The sequence below is a fragment of the Prinia subflava genome, chromosome 8 (genome assembly GCF_021018805.1).
Source record: "Prinia subflava isolate CZ2003 ecotype Zambia chromosome 8, Cam_Psub_1.2, whole genome shotgun sequence".
Classification (NCBI taxonomy): Eukaryota; Metazoa; Chordata; class Aves; order Passeriformes; family Cisticolidae; genus Prinia; species Prinia subflava.
In genome coordinates this window covers 1,237,247-1,263,822 of record NC_086254.1, presented here as the reverse complement: position 1 = coordinate 1,263,822, position 26,576 = coordinate 1,237,247, and the positions used below count along the sequence as shown (strand labels likewise).

General features: G+C 53.0%; 1 protein-coding gene across 1 annotated transcript in view; it reads left to right on the top strand.

The window, feature by feature from the left end:
• Nucleotides 1–17,705, top strand: part of GALNT17 (polypeptide N-acetylgalactosaminyltransferase 17) — a 211,584-nt gene extending 193,879 nt beyond the window's left edge. Inside the window, exons 7-11 of the mRNA XM_063402370.1 lie at nt 2,007–2,192; nt 5,314–5,451; nt 6,775–6,870; nt 14,230–14,397; nt 14,932–17,705. Of these exons, the coding sequence (XP_063258440.1) occupies nt 2,007–2,192; nt 5,314–5,451; nt 6,775–6,870; nt 14,230–14,397; nt 14,932–15,060 (717 nt within the window). The 3' untranslated portion in view covers nt 15,061–17,705. The remainder of the gene's footprint in view (nt 1–2,006; nt 2,193–5,313; nt 5,452–6,774; nt 6,871–14,229; nt 14,398–14,931) is intronic.
• Nucleotides 17,706–26,576: the final 8,871 nt, after the last annotated feature.

The following is a 26,576-nucleotide window of genomic DNA, read 5'->3' as shown; positions in this document are numbered from 1 at the left end:
AGATTCACTGGAGCTGCAGCTCCCTGTGCATGTCTTCACCTGGGCAGAAATTCCTTGTGGGGCCACAAAGAATCCTTGTGGAGTACAAGGAATTCCGTGTGGGGAAAAAGCAACTCCTTCCTGGGACAGATTCCACTGTGACTTGGCCATTCCTAGGTCATGGCTCTCTTTGCTCCTGGTGTTCCCAGCAGAAATATTTATAAGTACCTTCTAAAAACAGGAGTTCTAAAAATTTATAATGACAGTTCAGGCTCTGTTTAGGAGCTAGATGTCTGGTCTTTCCTTGGATAATTTCTGAATGAACTTTGTTTTGATCTCTCTGAAGCAGGCTGTGGGTATGCACCCCTTTGCTCAGTGCCCAGCTCTCTCCCTCACCCAGGTAATTCCAATGTGGGGATTTTCAGGTGGTTTGTACAGACATTCCTGAAATTTAAGGAAGCTGACATGAATTATTTAACTGAAGGGTAACTGCAATGGTGTGACTTGGGGCAGGCTGCTGGAAAATCACATTAATTATGATTTTAGTAGTTTCAAAATAATTATTCTGATCTTAAACGAGGACAAAACCTAACAAATCCCCAAAAGTACAAAACCAAGAGATGCTAGGGGTCACTCTGGACTGGAAGATTTATTCCAGTGTAGTGTAGTGGTTGAGCCAACAGCCTTGGGAGCACCTCAGGGCAGAGCTCATTCCTCTATTTCACCAAGGTGTTGAGAAACTAAAGAGTTGAGCAGGCAAGAACCATAGGCAGTTTCTGCCTTGGGAATATTCCTTTAAAATATCTCTGTTTTTCTTTGGGGTTGCCTAGTTCAGCTCTGATTTGCTTTGCCTGTGGCCTGTTGCAAAGCTTGAGTGGACCTCATTGACTTGGCTGGGGTGGGAGGAGGACGGGAGGGACAGGCAGGTCCCTCTCCGAGACCAGCTCTGAATCCACTGTGGGGGCAAGGAATTGTCTCTAAAGGGTTCTGAAAGGCCAAATGACAGAGCAGGGCTACAGTGGGAATTTTCTGCCTGTTTGTGCAGCGGCTGATACAGCAGGGCTCAGGTTTTTGCTGGGTCTCCTGTTGTGCAGCAATCCAGGTGGGCACAGCGAGAGGAGCAGGGGTGTCCCCAGGGAAGGTGTCCCTCTCTGCTGTCACCTGGGCTTGTGCCCTACACTGGAGGGGCCAAAGCCACCCCTGGGAGGTGACACCGGGCACTGCGCCAGGCTGGGGACTCCTGGTGCTGCTGGAAGAGAGAATCAGCAAGGGCCATGAAAATTAGGGCCCACAGACGGGAGGAAAGGTGGGGAGGCTGGAAGGGATCCCAGAAACGCTGGGTGTTACAATAACTGTGCAAAGTGACAATCAGAGCAGCCTGCTTGGAATGTGGGTTTGGAATGACTGCCCAGGGCCTGGAGTCCTGTCTGGAAGGTAAATAACTTCTTACTGATGACAAACAGGCAGGGAAGAAGCCAGGTATAGCAAGTCTTCCTTCAAATCACCTGTGTGTGAGATCAAAAGAGGACCTTAAAAGATATTATTAACTTGTAAACTGTGATTTAAGGGAATTTGAAGCAGCATGTGAAAGAACAGTAATGAGCAAATGTTTTCAAGTGGGAGAAATCTGTCCCTGCCATATGTTTCACTGACTCATCCCTTCTGCAGGAGGGGATATTGGAATTGTTTGGACTGTTCCAGTCACTAATGCTTTTTATTTGGGAGGAAACGCAGCACTGGATCCTTCACCGGGTGGGGAAGAGACCTGATCCCTCTAAATCTTTGGGCACAGGTTAATCCAGGAATGGTTCGGGTTGGAAGGGACATAATGTCCTGCAGTTCCAACCCCACAGATGCTCCCTGTGTGTCCCAGTGCTGGGCAGAGGCCACCCCTGGCCATGGGGCTTCCCTGCCAGTTGGAGATGCGGTGCTGGGCTCGCCGGGATAACGCGGAATGCTCAGAACTCCTTTCTCCGGCTGCCCACACGGGTGCTGTCCGTGCTGAGGGAGCTGTGGCTGTGTTGCAGGTGTGGCTGTGTGGGGGCAGCATGGAGGTGCTGCCCTGCTCCAGGGTGGCCCACATCGAGCGCAAGAAGAAGCCCTACAACAACAACATCGGCTTCTACACCAAGCGCAACGCGCTGCGCGTGGCCGAGGTCTGGATGGACGACTACAAGTGGCACGTCTACATCGCCTGGAACCTGCCCCTGGAGGTACAGCCTGGCCTCGAGCTCCCTTTGTGCTTAAAACCTGAATTAGGGAGTAGTTTGTGTCCCTAAGCACAGCCTGAACCCCCCGGGCCCCAGCCCCAGCAGAGCTCCCTCGGCTTTCAGGGAGAGGCTCCAAAAGCTGCAGGCTTTGGAGGGATTCCTCTGTTCCCACAGGCTTTTTAGTGTGGTTCTAAGAATTAAACCTGGATTGTGTTGTGTATCTCCCTGAGTGTTTACCCAGCGTGGGGGATGTCCTGACACTGCAGATGGAGTCTGTCTGCAGACTCCTTTGCTGGGAGATGATGGATGGGTGTCAGTCAGCAGCGTTAGTGCCTCCGGTTCATTCCTGTGTCACAGCCAGCCCAGCTCGGGTTCCCAGCTCGGGGACACTGATCCCTCCCAGAGCTCCCTAGGGATGTGTGGCCCAGGGGCTGGGGCTGTTTGTTTTCCCGGTGCTGGAAAGTTTGAAGGTAAAGGTTGGTGCCTCACAGAAGGGGATCCCTTTCCTCTTAAATCTTCTCCTTAAAGAGCTTTGGTGGTTCCTTTGAGTTCTGCCCAGAAATGGTCAGGTTTTCTTGGATCTGATACGTTAATTTTGGTGTAAATCTGCCACGTCACAGCTTGGTGACTCTTTGGGAAACCACAGTATGCCACCAGCAGGTCCAGGTGAGCCTGTCCAGGGACACATCCTGCACAGGGATCACTTCTAGGAAAGTGCTACAGGCTCCAGGAGGAATTTCTGCAGGTCTAAGGCTGCTGCTGGGGCTCTGCCCTCCCTGCAGGTTGTGTCTGATCTTGAAAGCCAAGAGCATCTCCTGGTTCCTGGCTCCAAACACTGCCTGGAGCAGCCCTGGCAGGATCAGTGCCCCATTCCTGCCACTGGCACTGCCAGGGGAGGGGCAGGGAGGTGGGCATGGGAAGGCAGCAGTGCTCCTGAGCATGGCTCGGATGAGCAGTGAACGAGCACTGGGGCTGCCCAGCTTCCCTGTGAGGTCAGACTGGTGCCACAGGTCTCCAGCCCCTCTGGGTGCAGTTACTTCCAGCCACCCCTTGGTGCTAAAATTGAACACAAAATATTCCTGCTTGGCCAGGGTTCAAAGAGCTGCTGAGTCCTAGTGCTGCTGTGGGAGCATCACCAGCTGGTGTCTGCCCCAGGCCTCTGGAAAAACAGGAAAACACAAAAATCTGAGCTGCTGCTGCAGCTTTCTGAGGAAAGGTTACGTCTGGGGAGAGCTGCTGGCATTTGGAGCCACGGCAGTCACAGCTTTGTGCTGTGTTAGGGAACAGCCTGGGAAGGGCCAGGAGCTGCAGGGTTGTGCTCCTGGGGGTGGGGGGGACCCAGGGCCAGGTGCTACAAAAATACCAGGAAATAAAGGAATAGAGATGGAAGGAAAAGCTGCTTTCCCAGGGAGCTGCAGGAGGGCTCTGGCTGCGATAGGCACCACTCCAGGGGCTGGGAGAAGGGGAGCTGCCTCCAGGACTGAGGGAATTTGAGGATCTTTAAAAGAGGCTTCAAGATCCAAATGCTTGTAGGCAGGGACCAGAAATCCTGATCCTTAGGCTGATTCATTTTTAGAGGTGAGGCACCATCCTTGTGCTCAGGAACAGCTTTGGAGCATTGCAGAAAGGATTAAAACCCATCCTGTTGAGCTTGGAAAAGGCAGTGTCACATGGATCAGCACTAGGGATGGGAACAGGCCTGGGTGACCCAAAATCAACTTGAGATTTTTATGTAGGTCTTCCCAATAGGTCTGGGTTCCCCAAAATCCATTTGAGTTTTAATACAGGTCTTTTCCCAATCAAATCAAGATTTAATTTGAGGGAAGCCTTGTTGGATGGGGCAGGTTTTATGGATATGCCCTGGATTATTTTGTGATGCCAAGGCAGATCCCTGCCCTGACCATCCCAGGTGCTGCCTGACTGCTCTGAGCCCCACCTCGCCCACTCACACCTCAGCCTGTCCTGCTTGTCTCCACTGAATCATCTTTATTTTTACCTCCCAGCTACCAGTGGCACATGGAGATGGTGTCTCTTCTAAAGCAGAGTGAATAATTCATTAGGAGATCATTACAAGCGTTGTAATGGAAAATTACTTTCCCAGTTGTGTCTAATGATCGCTGGGAAAGACAAGAGCAGGAGCTCAACCGGAGTAGAAGCCCAGGCACCTGCAGGGAAAAGGGGCTGCTGTGTGCCTGCCTTTGGCTTCCCTGCTGCATTAGCTCCCCCAGTTCCATGGTGGAATAAAGGGGGCAGCTCTCCAGCCCTGCCCCCAGCTCCTGCAGGGTTATTCCTCAGGGACAGCTTTGTCTGCAGGAGCAGTGGGGTGCTGCCGTGTCTCCAGGGAAACCATTCCGCTCTGGAATTGCCCAAATTGCCAAGAGGTTTTGCTGAGGTTCAGCCTCAACTTTTCTTCTCATGCAATTTTTATCCTTTATTCTCAGCTGTCTGCCTCTGCTGTATTTGAATCTTAAGCCTTTCTTTCTATCCTTCATTTTTTCCCATTTATTTTACACCTTTTACCCCTCCCTTCCTCTGGGTTGTGTCTCAGTGGGGTCAGGGAAGGGTTTGGTGCTCAGTGCCCAGCCAGGGTTTGCATTTCCACCTTTTAAATCCTGATACCCACTTGCTGCTAAACTCTGCTGCAAGTCCTGTGCCTCAGAACCCAAAGAGAAGGAGAAATCTTTTTAAAATATCATATTTAAAAATACAGACCAGTATTTTTGTCAGATGGATCTAAACCCATGAGAATCAGGAGAAGACTCCCCACTGTTTCACTGCACCTCCCAACTTTCCTCCAAACCTTTTCTTCTCCCTTTAGCTCCTCTTTTGTAAATCATCCCCAAGGACCAAAGCCTGTCCAACATCAGCCCATGGCCATTGTAAGGGGGCCCTCAAAGCCCAGCTGAGAATTGGTGCCCCCCTCTTGCCCTAGCTCTGGAACCCCCATCTTCCTTCTGAGGATTTCAGCCCTGGACACACATTCCAGAACTCCTGGAATTACCCAACCACGGGCAGTTCCCAGGCAGTTTGGAAAGGATCTCAAAGCTCAGTGAAATACTTTCATTTTTACCTTTTTTTTTTTGGAAGTGTGACCATTCATTGATGTCCTGTTGTTGTTTTTCAGAATCCAGGGATTGACATTGGGGATGTTTCTGAGAGGAAAGCCTTGAGGAAGAGCCTGAAGTGTAAAAATTTCCAGTGGTACCTGGACCATGTTTATCCAGAAATGAGGAGGTACAACAACACCATTGCTTATGGAGAGGTAAATTAGTCCCTTAGCTCAGCCTGCTAATATTTACAGTCCCTGATGAGAAACAGCCTCAAAGGAGAGGAGTCCGAATTAAAACTGACTTTTTCTGTGTAATTATCTAAATTTGTATACATCTGCTCCCAGTTTCTTCTAAAAACCAGTTTGGGGATTTGTTGCTGATCTTGAAGACTGTATAAAGTGAAAGATGTTAATACATCATTTAGTGAATTGACAGAAATTATCCATATTTCCCATTGACTCCATGGATTAAGCAGCTGAATTTGTGCTTTTAATACACAGGCATCTTCTAAAACCCTGTGACTCAAACCCAGCCTAATTCCTGAAAAGGTCTCTGGAGGATTCAATGCCTTGTCACAACAGCTTAAGGACAAGATAAAATAAGGAGACTTAATTCAATCTCTGCTGGCTTTGAAACCATTCTGGGAATATAGGAAGAGTCATTTATGGGAACTAATAACAGATACTGTGCTGCAATGGAATTGATGGAGTAGTGGCACTTGGAGTAGGCTCCTTGAAGCCTGGGCACCCCAGATGGGTTATTCATTTTAGGGAAGATTTGTTCTCAGAATTACTTAAAGCCTTCAAGCTAAAACCTCCCAAAAATGTTATCTTCATAGAAAATGAAATTTCAGAATGGTTTGGGTTGGAAAAAAATCCAGCTGGAACAAGGATGTGATGATTCCAAGGTCATCCTTGTTCCAGTTGGGCTTTTTTCCCTGCCTGGTTGAGCACTTTGAGGATTCACTGAAATCTGGGGGTTCTACATTGATTTCAGGCTTCTGGCAGCCTAAAGCTGGGTTTGTTCCCCCCACCCATGACTGAACACAGAGCCAGCCATGTCCAGGGACGCTGCTCCTTGGAATGGGGATTATTACATAAACAGTCATCATTAGCCCTGGATTTAAGGAATGGTTTAGTGCTCTGCAAGTTTTCTTTGCCTGATTATTCCTGGTGATGCAGCAGTGAGAGGCAGAGAGGCTGGAGAGAGCATCAGCTTCCTGCCTATCTCTGATAAGAGATGGCCATAACTCTGCCCCTTTTATGCCTTTAACTCTGCCTTTTTTGCCACAATTCTGCCCTCTTTGGGCTGTAACTGTGCCATTTTTCTGCCATAACTCTGCCCTTTTTGGGCTGCGACTGTGCCCTTTTTTTGCCCTAACTCTGCCCTTTTTTTGCCCTAACTCCGCCCCTTCTGTCCCTTACCTCTGCCCTTTTTCTGCCCTAACTCTGCCCTTTTTTTGCCCTAACTCTCCCCCTTCTGTCCCTTACCTCTCCCCCTTCTGTCCCTCACCTCTGCCCTTTTCTCCCTGCCAGCTGCGGAACAACAAGGCCAAGGACGTGTGCCTGGACCAGGGCCCGCAGGAGAACCACACAGCAATTCTGTACCCGTGCCATGGCTGGGGCCCTCAGGTGAGGCTGGCACTGCCACCTGGCACCACAGGTGACAGCCTGGGGCTGTGCAACTTGGCTGTGACCTTCGCTCTCCAGTGTTAGAAACACCTCGGGGGTCACAGGGAGCTTTCCCAACTGTTCCTCCAGTGTTTTCTGGATTCCCATAATCCTGCCAGAGCTGCAAGGAAAAGCCTTGAAAGAAACTGGATATCTTTGTAAATTGAAAACGTTGGAAAGTTGAAATTTTTGCAATTTGAAAAATAAAAATTGCAATTCAACATAAAATCTTCCAGACAAAGGTAAATAACAATAACCATGGTCACAATCTGAGTATTTCCTTCTCCAGGCCAGGTTCGATGGGACTTGGAGCACCTGGGACAGCGGAAGGTTGAATAAGATGATCTTTAAGGTCCCTTCCAACCCAACCCATTGTGGGATTACTTCTCTTCCACCCACCAGAATGAACCCAGGCTAATGGGGTAAAGAAAACAATTAGTGGTGTGGTAATGAGCCATTTCAGCTTGGCTGGGATTTGTTTTCCAGCACTCTTCTGCTTCTCCAAAAGTTTTGGAGCATCTGGGGCCCAGCAGGCTCAAGGATGTTCATTTTCAGCTAAAAAAAATGCACAGTTCAAGGAATTTGAAAGCATAAAAATCTGTTCTCACTCCAGAGTCACCCTGGACCAAGTGATCCCAGAGTTCATCTCAGCCTGAGCTGGGAAGTTGAGGAGCTGAGAACCAGGTGTGGGGTGGAGAAAATCCCACTTTGGGTTACCCTTGCCTTAAACAAAGATCAGTCCCTGGGGCTGATGGAGTCCCTGCTAAACAGAACCTGCTCCTGCTCAAACACCCCATTTTTCTCTTAAATGGCACCAACTGCCTTTTGCATTTTGTGGCTGGAAATTTGAGCCTCTAAGTGCATTATTGGGTGAGAAACTGGATTGGGCTGACACTGGCTGCTGACCCTGGGCTTTAGCATGAATGGCTGAGAACAGGTTATTTATTTTTCGCTCAGTGTTATTGGGATTAAACTAAACAATGTTTTCTTTCCCTACCTGATGTTCCGAATTCAAATTTTGCTGGCTTTCTGGAGCTCGCCCATTTCATCCTGCCTGGTCTTCCCTCTCCACATTTTCCCTTCCCAGTTCAGCTGAGAACCAATTGTTGGCAGTTCCTTTGTTTCATGATACATTCAATTAGTGAAACTCCTGGAAAAGGCTGGTTTAAGCAGCTATCAGCGAGAGCAGAAGCATTGAAATGGCCTTTGTGGCACCATGAAGGAAATTGGACTTTCCCTACAACTGTTTAATTAATGGGCTGCAGGTTGTAATTTATGGCTGGGACTGGAATTAGAAGTAATGGAAACCTGGTTTGTATATATATATTTAATTTTTATTTATTTGTGTGTGTATGAAACCCCACAAGGAGTTGTTAAGCTCCTTTGGAGTTGCTCCCATCCCAAAGCACACGTGGTGTCCTAAAATACCCCCTCCTCTCCTTGATCCTCAGGCCCATCCCAGACATTTTGACGTCCTGGACATGCCTTCTTTCAGAATAAAGAAATTATTTCACTGCCAGCCTTGGCAGGAATGAGCAGGGGAAGGTGTGGGCTCCCTGCTGGCACTTGTCACATCCTGAGGACAGCAGGGCTGTGGCTCCTGTTTCCTGCCACACCAGGGATTTTGGGATTTCCTTGGATGCCCTCCCTCTTCCTAAATCCAGTGCTACCCCATCCCTCTGCCTGTGGATCCACAGCCCAGCTGGGTGTCTTGGTTTGGAAAGACAGGTATGTGTCAGGGAAAATGGAGTTTTCCTTGGAATGGAGAATGTAAAAAACCCTCCCTCCAAATTATTACAATTTTGCAATTAGGAGCTTTCAGGAAAAAATATGGGAATAGGAATAACAGTTCTTTACTAGGAGTATTAAAAAATACAAACACAGTAATACAAGAAAAAAAACAAGCAAACAAAAAAAAGTCCTAGAAAACCCTGACAGAGTCAGAGATACGACCTGACACCCTGTTCAGGGTGTTGGGAGCAGTCCAAATAAATCCTCCTGGCGTCATAGATGTGGTTCTGTGGAGTAGAGATGATCCTGTAGAAAAAAGGATCCAGTGCTGATGAGATAAATCCAGCCTTCCTCTGAAAATCCAGTGGAAAAGAGGAATGTCTGGGGTCCCTGTGTCCCCATTTTTATCTGGTAGGGAATGGTTGGCTCCTCCCCACTGGGTGCAGCATCTCCCAATGGATGATGGAATGTGTCAGTCACTGGTGAGCCTCAATGGCCCATGAACAGAAGATATCCCCGAGGGTGGGCAGTGGTGACAGAGATCACAAACACTGCCCCACCTGGTTTAACAGCTGGGCTGTGATCAGAAGGCATCCGCCCTCCTCCCCCTGGAGTTACAAGAGATAAAGGAAAAAGAAACCATCCCCCAACTGCTTTCTACAGATGAAATAGAATACACATTTTTTCTGGTTACATAACCTAAGACACTGGGAGAGAGGGAATGTTGGATCTGCCAGGAGGGATTTGTGCCATTCAGGGCTGGCCAGTTTGTGTCCCATCCCCAATTTCTGGTCTCTCCTGTGACTGCCATGGATTTAAGCACAGTCTGGATGCACTTCAGGGTGGTGGCTCTGAATGCAGATGAGATCTCGCTTTTACTCACTCATCCCTCACTGAGTAAAATTTTGGAGATGTTTCTCTTGTTTTCCGTTAAGCTTTCCGTTCTCCCTGCTTCCATTCACTTCCAGGTCAAATCATTATAAGAGTCCCATCATTATCCTTTTATCCTGTAATTATATTGAGGCTGCTGATGGATTTTTTTTTCCCTGCTTGATGGCTTCATCTTTGAGGCAATCCCTCATGGAAGCACCTTGCTGTAATGATGTATTACACTAATAATGCAGCGATAGCTCATTGCAGTGACACAGCTATGGTGATATATTAAGGTGATAGAAAGCACTGTAATGCTATAAAGCTTAAGATAATGTTCACCCAGCAGAGCATTTCATTTAATTATAGGATAAAATATGTTTTGCCCATTTAAGCAGCAGAAGTTGAGGACAAAGCCATCAATACTGAGCTCATGGGGGACACAGCAGGAGCAGGGGTGACGAAACAGCACCCTTTAATCAGATTAAATTGTGGTAAAAGGCAAATCCTGAACATTTTACTGATGGCTGCTAATTGATGGTCTGCTCAGAGCAGAAGGGAAGCTAAACAACCCGAAATTATTTTCCAATAGAGTCAATGAAGGTCATCAAGGCTTTTATTTCCCAGGTGCTGGGATGTCTAATTAACTTTCTGCCATCCCTTAGATGCAGCCAGCCAGAAATCACAGTCACAGGAGATGGACTGGAGATACAGCTTTGCCAGGGGGGATCAGCCCCAGCCCTGAGGCAGCTGAAGGAGCTGGAAAGGGGCTCAGCCTGGAGAAAAGGAGGCTCAGGGGGACCTTGTGGCTCTGCACAACTCCTGACAGGAGGGGACAGCCGGGGGGGTCGGGCTCTGCTCCCAGGGAACAGGGACAGGAGGAGAGGGAACGGCCTCAGGCTGGGCCAGGGGAGGCTCAGGGTGGACATCAGGAGGAATTTCCCCATGGAAAGGGTGGTCAGCATTGGCAGGGGCTGCCCAGGGAGGTTTGGAGTGCCCATCCCTGGAGGTGCCCAAGGGCGGGCTGGAGGTGGCACTGAGTGCTCTGGGCTGGGGACAAGGTGGGGATGGGACACAGCTGGGACTGGATGGGCTGGAAGGGATTTTCTAACCCCAGTGATCCCCAGGGACAGCTGAAGGAGGGAACGTGTTCAGGTGCAGTTTCCTGGATGAGGTTTTATGGAAGGATGTCCCAGGGGCTGGGGGTGTCAGTCAGTGCCTCTGGCTGGGGATGTGGCTTTGGGCCACTCAAACTGATGAAGGGGTTAAAGACCTCATCAGTTTGAACCACTTGGAAATGCTTGGCTTGGGAATAGTTTTAAACTATTTTCCCTTGGTCTTTTGTCTTGGTCTTTCCCTTGTTTCTTGTCCTGTCCCAGGCTGGTTTGGGGCCCCTGCCTTGCTCTGGAGAGGAGCAAAATAAGAAGAGAGGAATTAATGCTTGGAATTAACCTCTCCTGTGAGAAGAGCTGGGGGTGTTCACCTGGGCAAGGGACGGCTCCAGGGAGAGCTCAGAGCACCTTCAGGAGCATAAAAGGCTCCAGGAGAGCTGGAGAGGGACTGGGGACAAGGGATGGAGTGCCAGGACATAGGGAATGGCTTCTCACTGCCAGAGGGCAGGGATGGATGGGATATTGGGAAGGAATTGTTCCCTGGGAGTGGGGCAGGCCCTGGCACAGGGTGCCCAGAGCAGCTGTGGCTGCCCCTGGATCCCTGGCAGTGCCCAAGGCCAGGCTGGACATTGGGGATTGGAGCAGCCTGGGACAGTGGAAGGGGGTAGAAGGAGATGACCCTTAAAGCTTCTTTTTCCTCCCAAGCAATTCTGTGATTCTCTACAGACATCCCAAAAGAAAATCCCATTGATGTCGTAGGAGCATGGTGGGACTGGCACTCAGGAGTTAGATGGATTTTTTGGGGATAATCCCCTCAGGTTTGGCTTTGGGGCCGCAGGGGCTGTTGCTGAGGCTGTGTTTGGTGAGGGGCTCAGGCCCCATGCTGGGGCTGGCCTGTCCCTGCTGTTTCCAGCACAGATCTCCCCTCTGCCGGATGCGTTTCCTGCCTGTGCCTCATCCCTGTCCCTTTCCCTGCTGCTCCCCCAGCCCCGCCCCGCTCCCTTCCCAGGAAGGATTGCATTCGTGCTCTAGTTACTTCTCCCAGCACATTAGGCAATAACATGTCAGAGCAGAGATCCTGGGGCCTCGTGGGCATGGGGCCAGCTGTCTGGGGACAGGCTGCCAAAAGCCACCTGAAACAGAGTCTGACACGCTCCTTCCCAACGGGGAGGGAACAGCTCGGACACAGGGGGTGGCAGGGGACTGGCACTGCCCATTTGGGACATCTGGGCCATCTCTGCCTCTGTGACAGACAGGGTTTGTCTGTCTCTGTTTGCCTTTATGTAACTTTTCCTTCCTGCAAGACAAGAAGTGTCATCAGAGAATCCTGGAATGGTCTGGATTGGAGGGACATCAAAGCCCATCCAGTGCCACCCCTGCCATGGCAGGGACACCTTCCACTGTCCCAGGCTGCTCCAAGCCCTGTCCAGCCTGGCCTTGGGCACTGCCAGGGATCCAGGGGCAGCCACAGCTGCTCTGGGCACCCTGTGCCAGGGCCTGCCCACCCTCCCATGGAACAATTCCTTCCCAATATCCCATCTAAACCTACTTTCCATCCATTCCCCTTGTCCTGCCACTCCAATTCCTGATGCAAGGTCCCCCTCTAGCTTCCCTGGACCTCCCCCAGACTGTGGGAGGTGCTCTGAGATCTCCACACAACCTCCTCTTCCCTAGGTGAGCAATCCCAGCTTTCCCAGCCTGGCTGCATAGAGGAGATGCTCCAATCCCTGAACTTCAAGGTCCTCCTCTGGCCTTGCTCCAACTCTTCCATGTCCTTCCTCTGCTGGAGACACCAGAATGCTCTGAATTTGGTGCTCAGATGCAGTTCAGATGAGTTGCATGGCTAACACCTCTCTGCTGGGCTGACAGCACTGCGTGGCTCAAGGCTTGGCCCATAAACACATCCAGAGGAGGCCACGAGGACAAGAAGGGCCTCGAGGAGAAGCCCTGTGGGGAGCACTGAGGGACTTGGAATGTTCAGCTGGAGGAGACTCATCAGGGTTACATTGTCCTCATGATGGGAAGAGGAGGAGCAGGCACTGACCTCTGCTCTGTGTGACAGGGACAGGGCCCAGGGAAGGGCTGGAGCTGGGCCCAGGGCAGGGCCAGGCTGGATTTTGGGAAAGGTTCTTCCCCAGAGGGTGCTGGCACTGCCCAGGCTCCCCAGGGAATGGGCACAGCCTGAGGCTGCCACAGCTCCAGGAGCTCCCAGGGGTGCCCAGGGTGGGATTGTTGTGGTGTCTCTGAAGGGCCAGGGGCTGCACTGAATGATCCTTGTGGGTCCCTTCCCACTCAGGATATTCCATGATTCTGTGATTTTGTGATTCCATCTTGCAAAGGTCTTTGGGGACACAGGCACATCCTGCCCAGGGAGGATGAGGGGGCAGCTTTGCCCCCAGAGAAGCTCTGGCTGCCCCTGGATCCCTGGCAGTGCCCAAGGCCAGGCTGGACAGGCTTGGAGCAGCCTGGGAGAATGGAAGGTGTCCCTGCCCATAGAGGTGTGGCACTGGATGGGATTTCATGTCCTTTCCGTCCCAGACCATTCTGTGATTCTGTGATTGAGGTTTGGGCTGCTCCTGACCCCTCTGAGGAGCACCTGGCGAATGAACATCAGGGAGATGAGAGGAGCTCAGGGCCTGCTCTGATACACAACATTTTCACTTCAGCAGCACCTGGGAGCAGAGCCAGGCCCACCCCGAGGGAGCTGGGGGCACCCTGACTGGACCTGGGGTTGTGAGCTGCAGTCTGCTCCTGTTACATTGTTCTTACTTGATTTCCAGTGTTTAATTATTACAGCCCAGATAACCCAAACTCCCAGTGGGATTTACTGCCTCTTCCCTGGCATCTGGGTCACAGATATGCTCAGTTAATTAACGTGCTGAATCCTCCTTATTTGTCTGCTGGATAATGGCCTGATTCATAATTTAAATAAGCAGCTGTGGAGATCTTTCTCTTGAACTATAAAAGGCAGGACACTGGCGTTCCTTTCTCCTCACTCCAGAATTTAAATGTGTTTAGTGAAATATTTTGGTGGCACTCCTTGAAATGGAGGAGTCCTTTGTGTGCCAGTGTCCCCAAGGGCATCACCCCTTCCTGCTGCTCCCATCCTGCATCCCCTGGGCAGCTCCTGGGAGCTGTGGGCAGTTGGATCCTGTGGGAATGGCTGGGGTAGATGCAGTCCTGAGCATTTCCCAAGGGCTGAGCTCTGGGGCAGATCCAGGCTCCCATGCTGGTTCTGGCCCCTCTGGCTGGTGCTGCTGCCTGGTTGGAGCCCTGGAGGCTGTGCCAGGCACCCAGAGGCACCAGCCCAGCCAAGGCTGGCTCACCCAGCACGCCGGGAGCTGTGCCAGGCCAGCTGGAAGGGAAGACCATCCATTCCAGGAGGCTGCAGGAGGGGTTTAAGGCTTGGAATTCCTCCTACCCCTTCCTCAGTTCCTCAACTGCATCTGAAAACACCATCCCCTAGCAGGGATGAAAGGCTGGAGGAGGCTGGGCTGTCTTCCTTCCAGCTCTGCTTTCCCTGTGCATCCCCACGGAATCCTGCCGGGGGCTCTGTGCTGCCCCTCCCTGTGTGGCTGACGGTGTCCCTGCTGTCCCCTGTCCCCAGCTGGCTCGATACACCAGGGAGGGCTTCCTGCACCTGGGAGCCCTGGGCACCACCACGCTGCTGCCCGACACGCGCTGCCTGGTGGACACGGGCAAGAGCCGCTTCCCGCAGCTGCTGGACTGCGACAAGGTCAAGAGCAGCCTCCACAAGCGCTGGAACTTCATCCAGGTGTGTCTGGGCTGCCCTCGGGGGGCTCTGCCTCCCCAGCCCTGGGCGGGACAAAGGGGAAACAGTGCCACGGGACGGCAGATGCCAGGTCCTGGGGCAGAGGGAGGAGGTTGAGAGGGATCGGGGCAGCATTTCAGGACAATTTCTGATCAAAGTTTTCCTTTCTGGTAGCAGAAAGGTGGATCTGGTTGTGTCTGGTCTGCCAATGACTTTCAGATTCCTTTGGGGATGAAGAGTGAAATTCATGCACATACTTCTGTCCCAAAGCAGAGTGTAAAAAATACAGCTTTTACGGAAGAGTCCCACTCCCAGCAGCTGTGGGACTTAAAGGTTACACGTGTCCCTTGGGTGCTGTCAGGGAGAATGGAAGCTCATTCCATTTGTTCAGGGAATTATTTTATTGTTTGAATTGCATTCCCACCCAGCTGAGTGCCCCTTCCAGCAGTGTCCAGGGCTGCCCTCCTGCTCCTGGTTTGCTTCACAGGCAATTAATATCTTCATTTTTCCATCTTTTCCCATCTCCTCTGACTGCAGAACGGAGCCATCCTGAACAAGGGCACGGGCCGGTGCCTGGAGGTGGAGAACAGGGGCATGGCTGGCATTGACCTGATCCTTCGCAGCTGCACAGGGCAGAGGTGGACAATTAAAAACATCATCAAGTAGGGGCTGAAAGAATCAGGGAAGTCTGACTTGAGCCACGGCTGATGGGGACTGATCCACCTGGACTCCTTTGGCAAGGATGGAATATCAACCAGAGCTTTATTCGTGTTCCTAGGACTGGACCTGGGGGAGATGGGCATTGGTGGCTTCACTTTACCCTATGTGAGTCTCCCCCAGCTTATCCCAGCTGTGTGGAGCTGGCTCAGAACTGCTGTTCCCACTCCAGGAGGTGCCCCTTCCCTGCTGGAGCAGCTGTCAGAAGCTGGGGCAGCCTGGGAACGTTCACTGACAGGGAGTTTCTGCTTTCCCACACAACTCCAGCCTCTCCCAGAGGCTGGGGAGGTTTGCACCATGACCCTGGACAGACCTGCCTGGCAATTGTGGAAACTGGGGAGCCTGGGAGAGGAGAAGGTTTCCAAGCCCCAGAGGAGCAGAGTTTGAAGGATGTGGTGTTTGCTGGGTCTTTGTTCCCTTTTCCCTTTCCTGCCCCGGCATCCAGCAGCCCCTGCCCCGAATTTTGGAGAAGGATAAAACACCCCAGCAGCTCCCGGGGGTCTTTCCAACCCTTAATCACATAAACTACCCAAAAAACCGCAGTGGAATAAACTCCTTGACCTCCCCTTGCCCTGCTCTCCATCACCCCCACATTGCTGGCCAAGCCAGCCCCCCCTCCATGGAGACCCCAAAGGGATTCCCCTGGGAATGACCTGGGATGGCTGCCTGCCCTTCTGGGTGACAGCAGGAATGTTCTCTGAGGCTTGAGCACCCCTGTCCTGCCTGGGCAGGCCTGGCCAAGGTCCCCCCAGAGTCACTGCAGCCCTTCCTGAGCTGTGGATGGGACAGGGGAGGCCAAGGCACAAACAAATGGCAGCTTGGCTGAAATTCTTGGCCCTGCAGTCACTTCAGGCTTGTTACTCTCGTGGAGGAACCTCAGGTGATTTATTTTTGGCTCACAGTAATCCTGGCTACCAAATCTTGGCTACCAAGTCCACCTGGGAGACCTCTGCATGGTGTGGCTGCCTGGAAGATGGAAACACGATCCTGCAGAATTGCTGCACGTGGATGGACACAGGCTTTGCTCAGCAGGGAGGAGAAACCAGCCCATCTCCTGTCCTTCTCCCAGAATAATCCTCTTTGTGGCTGCCCTCTGGCTAGGGTGCACTAAAATAGATTAATATATGAGATGTATGTGTAAATATGTTTCCCAAGCTGGGATGTGCACAGAGTCCTTTGCTGCAGAGCACTCATGCCTGTCTTCCATTTGCATCAGGATGAAGCTCCCTGGATGTTTAATGAGCTGAATTTCCAATGCCATGCAGCAGGTTTATGACTGATGTTTTAGTAATTTATTGAACAGAAGCAGATCTATTTCATCCTTCCTTCTACAGCAACGAGCATCACCTAGGACTGATCGTTCATTTAGGCTTTACAAGGCTCCCTTAACCACTGGGGCTGTCTCTGATTTTCCCCCTGCCTTCCTTAATGAAGTAAAACCTCTTAGTTGTCCTGACTTGCAGAGTAGAGAGTCAATGTAGAATTTTGCTCTCTTTTTCGCTGTTGCATCATCTCTTGTGTAATAAATTTGAGCACTTCGAAACCCGATATGACCACCAGTGTGTGGATGCATGAGCCAGCTCCCCTTGCCTTTGTTGCTGCCTTCTAAGAGAAGCAATTCCTGGTGACTCCAGGAAACCCTGAGGGCTGTGAGACCCCGGAGCTCTGGTCCAACTGGTCAAATGCCCTTAAATTGAGCAGATACTGGAGGGAGGGGAGAGCCTGTGTGGGTCAGGATAAGCAACCAGCAGGTCCTGGATGTTGTCTGTGCTGTGATTCAGCCCAGCTCAAGCCCTGCCAGTGCCCAGGGTGGCAGCAGATGGCTTTTGTCACATGTCACAGTGGTGGGCTGAAGTGCCCCAGCCCCCGGCGCTCCATCTGCTCCCAGCAGGGCTGGATTTGGTGTGTGCCTGCTCCTGGCTCCATCCTGGCTGCGCTGAGCCCCTGGGCAGGAGGGCCTGGCCCTGTCTCAGTGCCCGGCTCTGTCCCAGTGCCCGGCTCTGTCCCAGTCCCTGCCTGTCCCTGGCCCTCTGGGATAGCCCCGTGTCCCTGGTGCCACTGCCCTCCCCATGCCAGGTGCCACAGGGCACCCGGGGCACGAGGATCCTGCTGCTGCCGAGCTTTGGGATCCTTTGGAATGTTCAGGCCCAGACCTGCCTTTCCTTCACACTCCAGAAGGAAAAGCAGCCCCTGACTCAGCACCAGGAAGGGAAGGTGGAGGTGAACCCTGGGCTCCTCAGCTGGGGCAGAGCCCCGGGGAGGTGTTGGCCCCTTGTCCCTGCCCCAGCAGCAGCTCCCAAAGGACTGGAAACAGCAGCAAAATCAGGCTGAAAAGTGGGAATTTCCTCTGCTGTCCTGTCCTGACACCGTTTGTGACTGCAGGCTGACCCCCAGGGCTGCACCCCCACCCCAGGGAAATCTGTCTGAGATCTGGCTCTCGTTGTTGTATCCCGCTTATCTCTGATCATCTGTTAATTGCTTTAAGAAGTGATCTCCGAGTGATTCTTATTAAATATCTGATTTGAGCTTTGCCTCTTGAGTGATTTTCAAAAGATTCTCTGCTGCTGAGATACAGAGGCAGTCATTCCTCTCCCTTACTCATTTAATAGAAAAGTGCTGCTATTTTAATGAAACTTCCATTTTTAAAAGAAATGGAAATGAAGGAGAGATCAAGAGAGATGGTGGGCACAGATTAACTCCCATTCCATCCATCCCTGCTGCTGCCACTCACCAGGGTAAGTTACACGAAGGAGATGTAACGTGGTCAATAAAGCATCATTTGCATCCCTGAGCCCAGGCTGGGTGTCCCTAAATGTTCCTGAATGTCACCTGGAGCTTGGGGCACTCCCTGAACCCATTCCTTCCATCCATGTTCTCCTGAACGCTGGCTTGGTGCTTTCCTGAGTGGGAGGGAGGGGTCTCTGTGGGGGCACGGTGCAACCAAGGGAGCAGCAGCTCCTGCCCCGGGCTGGGGCACAGCAGGGGAGGGCACCAGGTGAGTGTCACCTGGGCAGGGGCACATCCAGCCCCTCCGGGCTTTGGAGCCACAGGACTCTTGCAGGATGGCACAGGCTGGAAAGCTGAGCCCTTGTGGGGAGCATTTTACATCTCAGGGCTTTCCCAGGGGCAAGATCCATGTTGGAAAATGGCTCAATCTGCTTCAGACCAGATGGAACCATGGAATCCCAGAATGGTTTGGGTTGGAGGGACCTTAAAGCTCGTCCAGTGCTTTTCCACTGTCCCAGGCTGCTCCAAGCCCTGTCCAACCTGGCCTTGGACACTGCCAGGGATCCAGGGGCAGCCACAGCTGCTCTGGGCACCCTGTGCCAGGGCCTGCCCACCCTCCCAGGGAAAAATTCCTTCCCAATATCCCATCCATCCCTGCCCTCTGGCAGTGGGAAGCCATTCCCTGTGTTCTGACACTCCTGGCCCTTGTACCAAGTCCCTTTCCAGCTCTCCCAGAGCTACCTCAGGCCCTTGGGAATTGTCTCTCTCCAGGTTTCCTGTCAGCTCCTTCAGGTCCTGCAAGGTCACAGTTAAATTAGGTCACCCCAAAGCTTCTCCTCCCAGGTGAACATTCCCAGCCCTCCCAGCCTTTCCTCCCAGCAGAGCTGCTCCATCCCTCTGCCCATCCTGGAGCCTCCTCTGGGCTCCTGCAGCAGCTCCAGGTGCTGCCTGTGCTGGGCCCAGGGCTGGGGCAGCTCTGCAGGTGGGGTCTCACCTGAGCACAGGGGCAGAATCCCAATCCCTCCTCTGCTGCCCACACTGGGATCAGCCTGGACTGGGGGTTCAGGGCTGGGCCATGTCCATTGTCACCCACAGCCAACCCAGGGCCTCGTCCCAGGGCTGCTCCAGCTGCTCATCCCAGCCTGGATTCTTCCCAGGGACTGCCCCAACTTGAACTTTGCCTTGTTAAACCTCCTGAGATTCCCAAGGGCCACTTCTGGAGCTGTCCAGGTCCCTCTGGATGGCCCTGTCCTCCAGGGGTGTCACTGCACCCTCAGCTCGGTGTCACCTGCTGAGGGTGCCCTTGATCCCTTAGTGTGTCACTGATGAAGATATTTAAATACCACTGGCCCCAAAAGTGACCCTGAGGACACCACTGGTCACTGATGTCCAGCAGGACTCTGAGCCACAGACCACAACCCTCTGGAGGCAACAGGGACTCCTCCTCTGCAGGAGCTCTGTGCTGTGCCTTCCAGAAGATTCTCTCAGAGCCCTCAAATGAGGCTAAACTCATTTCAAAGCTGAAAGTTGAACCCATGGACTCCCAGGGGCAGAGCCTTGCTTGGGCACGGAGCAGTTTGGGCACTGATCCACTGCCAATGGCCACGGAGCTGAGCACTCCAGGAGGGAAGGGGACATTGGGAACCCTGCAGCTCCTCTTCACAGATGGGAAACCATCCTGGGGCTGCCACTGGGAAAAGCCTCTGTGGCCGTTAGGAGTCTCAGCTGGATTTCCAAGGACATTGGGATGAAGGATTGAGGCCTCTCCCTTGCACTGCCAAACTTAAATGATCCTTTAAACATCAGAAAGACTTTGAGCAGCATTAGGGACAGAAATAAACCCTTCCAGCTTAGAAATGGGGGGTCTGAGCTCATTTTACTGCAAGGTCAAGATCTTTTGGGGTGGGGTGGCTGATCCTGGGTGCTGGGGGCAGGTGGTTCCTGGAATCATCATTCTTATAAATCACAAAATTCCCCAAACTTACGGTGGCTTTAAGTGTTCCTGCAGGCAAGATCCACACAGCCTCTGGAGCCAGGGGAGCTCCTCAGCTCTCTCAGGAGTTCAGGGAAGTTGGCACTGCTGGGGTGGGAATCTCGGCTGTGCCTTTTGACAGCAACACAACCAAATTAAAAAGCAGCAGAATGGGGAGCTCCAGAGCCCCGCAGTCTCCAGCCATGCAGGGAATGCTGTCAGGAGCAGGCGGGTGCAGTGTCACATCCCAGAGGAGGAGTGTGGCTAACACTGCCCACCTCAGCTGCTCCTCACCCCAGGAACAGCTCAGGTGGGGATTTATGGCAGGGAAAAGGGTCAGTTCCCATTTCCTGCTGGTTTGGGTGACTCCTGCAAACCCCGGCTGGGAATTTGGCCCAGGTGCTTTGGATTCCACTTGGAGCTGAGCTTGGCTGTGCTCAGGGCAGTCAGAAAGGAGCAGCCTGGGGTTCAGGGCCTCCAGGGGCTCCTGCAGTGCCAAATATTCCTTTTGAAGCCGTTCAGGAGCCATTGTCTGGAGCAGCCACCCTGACCCTCTGTGCCAAGAGTTCCTCCAACAGAAGGCAAAGAATGGGGAGAAATGGGATAACCCTGGGAGCTTTCCAGAGGAGGGATTCTTATTTCAGTCCCATCTGGTGGCACAGAGGCATGAGGGGTAAGAGCTCTCCAAACATCTTTCCTGGCTGCTGTAATCCCAGGTTTTATTGTTATGGGCAAGAACCCAGGCAGGAATTAATTTCTGATTGTGCTCTTGGAAATCCCAGCCTGGGGGAAAATGATCCAGAGGGGCCCAAGGGCTGAGCTGAGCTGCACCCAGCACCAAACCAGTGGCAGCAGCTGGAATTCTGAGGGGAGGACCCACCACAGGGATCCTTCCAGCCTCCCAAGCTCCCATGAGGAGCTGTGTTGTCTCCTGCAGGGTTCCACACCATGGAAAAAGTGCCTGAAGCCTCATCCTTGGAAAACTGGCTCTAAAATGCAGCTCTAGGCAGCAAAACAGAGCCCAGGGATCCTTGGCAGAGCAGGAGCTTCCCGAGGCTGTGGGGATGCTGAGCTGGGGGAGCTGTGGTGGGCATGGCCTTGACTGGCCCTGGAGCACCCAGCTGCTCCCAGCCACCCTCCATAGCATGGCAGGGGGAGAAAATCACAAGGAAAAGCTCCTGGGGTGGGAGAGGGCACTCACCAGGCACCATCACAGGCAGGATACTGATCTGGGGGACAATAATTTGATGAATTACAATTACAAATGGTGGGGGTGGTGAGAGGCTGAGTGAAACCCAACAGCCCTGCTGGCCAGGCTCCCCCTCACCCGGACAGTCCCAGCTCAGGCGGCCCCGGCAGTGCAGGTGGATGGGGTGGGCCCTCGTCCATCACGCTGTGCCTGTGGATCCTTCCTCACACGTTCCCCCTGTGCCACCCTGGGGTCCCTCTCATGGGATAAAATCCTTCAGGAGCTGCTCCAGCGTGGATCCCCCATGGGCCACAGCTCCTGGAAGAGCTCCAGGGTATTGGTGATTGATTGAGAGAAGGGAAGACTGATTCGGTGATCAGAATTCGATTTTACTCAGGTTTCCCAAAAGCTTATATACTATTTCAGACAGGTTAATAATTTCTACTACAATAATCAGGTTAAAAATCACACAGAAAACTCATGCATTTTACAACAATTCTTTGCTTGCAGAAGTTGATTGAATCTTCTCTCTTCCAGTAAACAGGTTTAATCCCATCTCCTGTAATCTTCACAGTTCTGTTTGTTCCTGCCATGGCATCTTGGTTATCAAACCAGCTATGCTAATCAAGTCTGTTTGACTCTCTGTCTTGTGCATTCCCACACCAGGGGGGCTCTCCAGGGGCTGCCAGGGCTCTCTGCTCCTCCCTGGATCTCCAGGGGCTGCAGGGGCCCTGCTGCTCCATGGAACCTTGGGGGAATCTCTGCCCCTGGAGCAACTCCTGCCCTGCCCTTATCCCTGCTGGGCTGCCTCTCACCCGTGTCCCTCCCTCCTCTCTCCCACAGCAGCTGCACAGCGATTTTCCCCTTTCTGGGAAGTCACCCCAGAGGTGGCAGCAGCTCCAGCGCTGGCCTTGGGCCTGGCACGGCTGTTTGGAGCCAGCTGGAGCCCAAATTCACACCGGGACCCCACAGGGAGGAGGGAAAGGACAAGACAGCTGAGGCTGGGGAGGGAGGGATGGATCACTGTGGAAAGGAGGGCTCATTGTGGAGAGGAGGGGTCATTGTGGAGAGGAGGGGTCATTGTGGAGAGGAGGGGTCATTGTGGAGAGAAGGACTCTTTCTGCCGTTCCTCGCAGCAGCTCAGAGCACCTGAGGATGCTCTCCCTCGCAGGCTCTCCTGGGCAGCGCTGTCTCCTCCCCAGCAGCCTGGGAGGGGAGGGGACAGCTCAGCCAGGGCTCTGCTGTCCCCTGCTCCCTGTGGCCCCTCCTGTGCCCTGCCCAGCCCCGGGGCTGTGCTGGGGGTGCAGAGGCAGCACAGGAGCCGTGGATGCCCCGGGCTCACCCCCGTGCTCAGCTGTGCCCCTTGCCCAGTGTCAGCTCCCAGGGACCTTAACTCCCTTCATGTTTCTACTTTCGTGCTATTTTTGTTCCACCTTCCCTTTGTCTTCAGAGCTGTCTTGTCTCAGTTTTGTGTCTTGGGCTGCCTCACATCCCCTTTGTTCTCTGCAGGACTTTGCTCTATCCCTGTCCCCTCTTGCTCCTTTATTCTCTGTGTGTTTTCCTTTGTTTGCTCCTTTTGCTTTGCTATTCCTTTTGATTGCTAATTTCCACTTCAGGTTTTTTTCCACACTCTCACTCTTTCCTATTTCATCTCTCTTCTTCTTTTCCTCTTGCTTTGTTTTCCCCTTGCTTTGTTTTCCCCTTATTCTCTCTCCCAATGGTTTTGGTCGTTGTGTGTGTTTGGATTCCTCACTTCCTGCTTTCCTCCCCGGGTTCTCATTTTGGGTAGAAAACCAGCCTGTATTTCTTTCCTTAAATTTTAATCTGAGTGTCTAAATCCCAAATCCTTTTCTTCTCTCTTTTTATTGCTAAGGAGCTGGTGCCCGTCCTGCTGCAGTGCCTTACCACAGGCTGGAAGGTGGGGATGCTGTGGCCATCATGGATTTTCCAGATTCCAAAACCTCCGTGCCATGGGTGGGTGCAGACAGTGCAGATCCTGCTTTCAAGCAGCAGAAATCCCTGGTGCATGGGGACAGGTCTGTCTGAGGTGGTGGGCTGAGCCTGTGAGGGTCTGGATCACCCATGGACATCCAGAGCGGGGAAAGGGATGAGATGGGACAAAGTGGATCTCAGGAACCTGGTTTTGCTTCAGGCTGGGATTGTCTCATTCTCTAATAAGGGGAAAAACCCCAAATCCTCCACTGGTCTTTATGCTGCCCTTGTTGAGCTGAATGAGAGCAGAAGAAATGCCTGCCCAGGTGCCCTGGGGTGGTGGGACTTCCAGGGGAAAAACCTGGAGATGTGGGGCAGGAAAAGGGGAATCAAGAAAGGGAAAGGAAGGGATCAGGGCCAGGTTTGGTGAGATGAGCACTGGGCTCACCCCTGGATGCTCCCTCTGGGATGGGTCTGGCTTTGGCCGGAGGAAGGTGCCTGACCCAGCACAGGGAACTGGGAAGGGTCAGCCCTGCCATGGCCACCAGCAGCAGCTGGGGCTGGGCTGGGAGGTGCTGGGCAGCTGCTCTGTCCCCAGGGTGGCCAAACACAGCCCCTTCCTGGGGGATTTTAATCCCCTCTGGTCCTGCACTGCTTCCTCAGGCACCCCTGTCCTCCCTGGCAGAAATGGGGTTTGTGTGTCCAGGCTGGAATGGCAAACCTGAGCCTCTCTGCCCTCCCCAGCTGTGACAGGGAGGGGATGGATTTGTTCCTTCTGTTCTTATTTCCTGTGTTGTGTTTCTTCTGATCCAGAGAAGATCAAGCCACAGTTCTGTGTTTCCCAGTCCCAAACCAGCAGAACCCTCTGGTCCCCGTGGGATCACAGAATCCCAGAGTGGCTTGGGCTGGAAGGGACCCCAAAGCCTTCACTGGGACCTTCCACTGTCCCAGGCTGCTCCAGCCTGGCCTTGGACACTGCCAGGGACCCGGGGGCAGCCACAGCTTCTCTGTGAAGTCCATTCCAGCACCTCTGCCTCCTCACAGGGAGGAATTTCATTCCAATGTGTGTGAAATAACTCCAGGACCCCTGGAGCCGGGAATGCTACACGTTTGGTGCAGAGGCTTCACCCATCCCAAATCCTCGCCGGGAAGGGACAGAAGGGCTGATCGTTTTGCTGGGTGTGTGACCCAGGGCCTGGCAGGAGCTCGGAATAAATCAGGAATGTTAATTATCGGCGACCCACGGGCGAGGTCGCGCTCCCGCTCACTCCCGCTCGGGTAATTTCGGTGCCCTCCCGTGCTCCAGCGGAGCCGCTCGTGCCGAGCCGCGTTGTTGCAGTTGATAGCGAGATAATTACACTGCCATCAGTGGTTAAACTGTTTCAATAGCGCCGGGCCCTCTCCTCAGGCCTTTGATGGATATCTAACAGATTAATCAGCTGCTATCTCTGGCTGCTGGGAGCAGAAGGAGCGCTGAGAGCAGCGGCCGAGGCAGAACACGATTTTCCTGAGATGCGCACTCCAGAACCGGAATGTGAGGAGCGTGCTGGGGGCTGGGTGTGGAGCTGGCTGCTCGCAGGGAGCCGGGAATGCAGCCTGGAATCTTCTCCCAGCCCTCAGCCATCCCACTGAGCACCAATTCCCTTTTCCAGGGGTGGCAGGCAGAGAAGGGGGATTCACCCCTCAGTCTGGCAGGAATTACAGAACAGTCAGAGTTGCAGGGTGAGGAGGGGAAAATGCTGCCTAAAATGTTCCTTAATATTGGATGGCCTACAGGATGAGGGGCCCACAGTGCTCCAAACATCCTCGGGAAGAGGTGGGAGGTAAAACATATTCATTACCCAAGCCTTTCAACCTTAAAACCTTGGGATCAACCAGCTGCTTTTCATGTTTTAAGCAGGGATTTCCCCCACCCCACAAGTTTGTGTGGGAAATTATGGAAAATAATCCACTCCCCCATTTCTCTGGGATTTTGCTGTTGAACTACACTGGGACACATCCAGGCAAAAATGCTGCTGCTGCTCCTTGAGGGGACCCAGCCATGTCCAGGGCTCTGCAGCCAAAACTCCTCCTGCTCCCATCCTGTGCAAGAGGGATGAAGTTTTCCTGGAATCACAGAATATCCTGGAAGGAACCCCCAAGGATCATCCAGTGCAGCCCCTGGCCCTGCACAGACACCCCAACAATCCCACCCTGGGCATCCCTGGGAGCTCCTGGAGCTGTGGCAGCCTCAGGCTGTGCCCATTCCCTGGGGAGCCTGTTCCTTGGATAAGTGGGATCTTAACCTGTGTAACTGCATCCTAGAATGTCTCACTCAATGCCTGGACACGTGTGAGACTCTTAGGAGCACGGGAAAGGTGTGACTGTTTTCCAGAGGGTTTTATTTTCGTGGTTGTGATGTGGCAGGAGCACCTGTGGTTCTGTTGGGTTTGGTTTAATTATTGTTATTTGTGTGTAAACACACCGAGAGCTTGTTGGAACCACTGGGCTGGAAAACTGCCTGGGAGGCTCCTGCTCCTCTCTGCGGTGTTTGAAACAGTTCATGACTGCTATTTCCCAGCTTCCCTGCCTGCCTCAACTCCGGGTGTTTATCAGGACAGACCTCCCGTGCCCCTGGGCTGGGAGTGGTGGAGCTGCAGCACCCAGAGGAGGGATGGGTGGTTGGGAATGGCCCTGGAGCAGGGCAGAGCTGGCCCTGCTCCAAGGAGATGCCGGTGTGCAACGTGTTCGCCTCTGCCCCTTCCCATCCTGCAGCCCCTGGAGAGCCAGGGAGGAGGGTGGGTGCTTTACCCCTTGCTGGATTTGGGGTTTTCCCCTTGCTCTGGATGCCCTTGAGCCACAGGGGTCTCTAAATACCTGCTCTGCTTCACATTCCCATTACAGCCCTAACCTCTGCCAAACTCTCACCTGGGAGGTGCCCCAGGGCACTGCTGTCACCACAAAGCCACTCCCTGTCCCCTCTGCAGCAAGGCCCCTGAGTGTCCCCAGCCCTGCCCATTGTCCTGTGTGCCCCAGAGCTGTCCCCCCCCAGGTGCTGGTGCCCCTTCCCAGGGACTCTGGTGCCAGCCAAGGGGCGCCTTTCCCCCTGTCCCAGGACAGTGCTCAGAGCACTCCCATCTCCTTCTCAGGAAGCACTGAGGAGCTGGCAGGTAGAAAATAAATCAGTTTAAAATAGTAACACCTCCCCCAGACCAGTCAGAAACACCAAGTGCAGGAGTGGCCTGGAAGAGGATGGGTGACCTTGCTGGGGACATCACCAGAGCAGAGGAGGCAGGAGGGCAGGGGTGACCCATGATGGGGGCTGACCCATGCCCAGAGCCCTGGGAGAGCTCAGAGGAGCAGGGAAATCAGGACAGGTGTGAGTGTGGTGGGTTTGGTGCCCGGGGTGGCACTGGCAGGACGTGTCTGGCTGGACCCACATCCCTGTCTGTGGGGTGATGCTCTCCAGAGCAGGGTCTGAACCCCACAGGGCTCACAGGGTGAAGCATTTCCTGCACAGAGGGTGAACCCCTGGGATGGGGTTTGGGATTTAAGGATAGGGGGTACAGAAAGGGAAAGGGAAAGGGAAAGGGAAAGGGAAAGGGAAAGGGAAAGGGAAAGGGAAAGGGAAAGGGAAAGGGAAAGGGAAAGGGAAAGGGAAAGGGA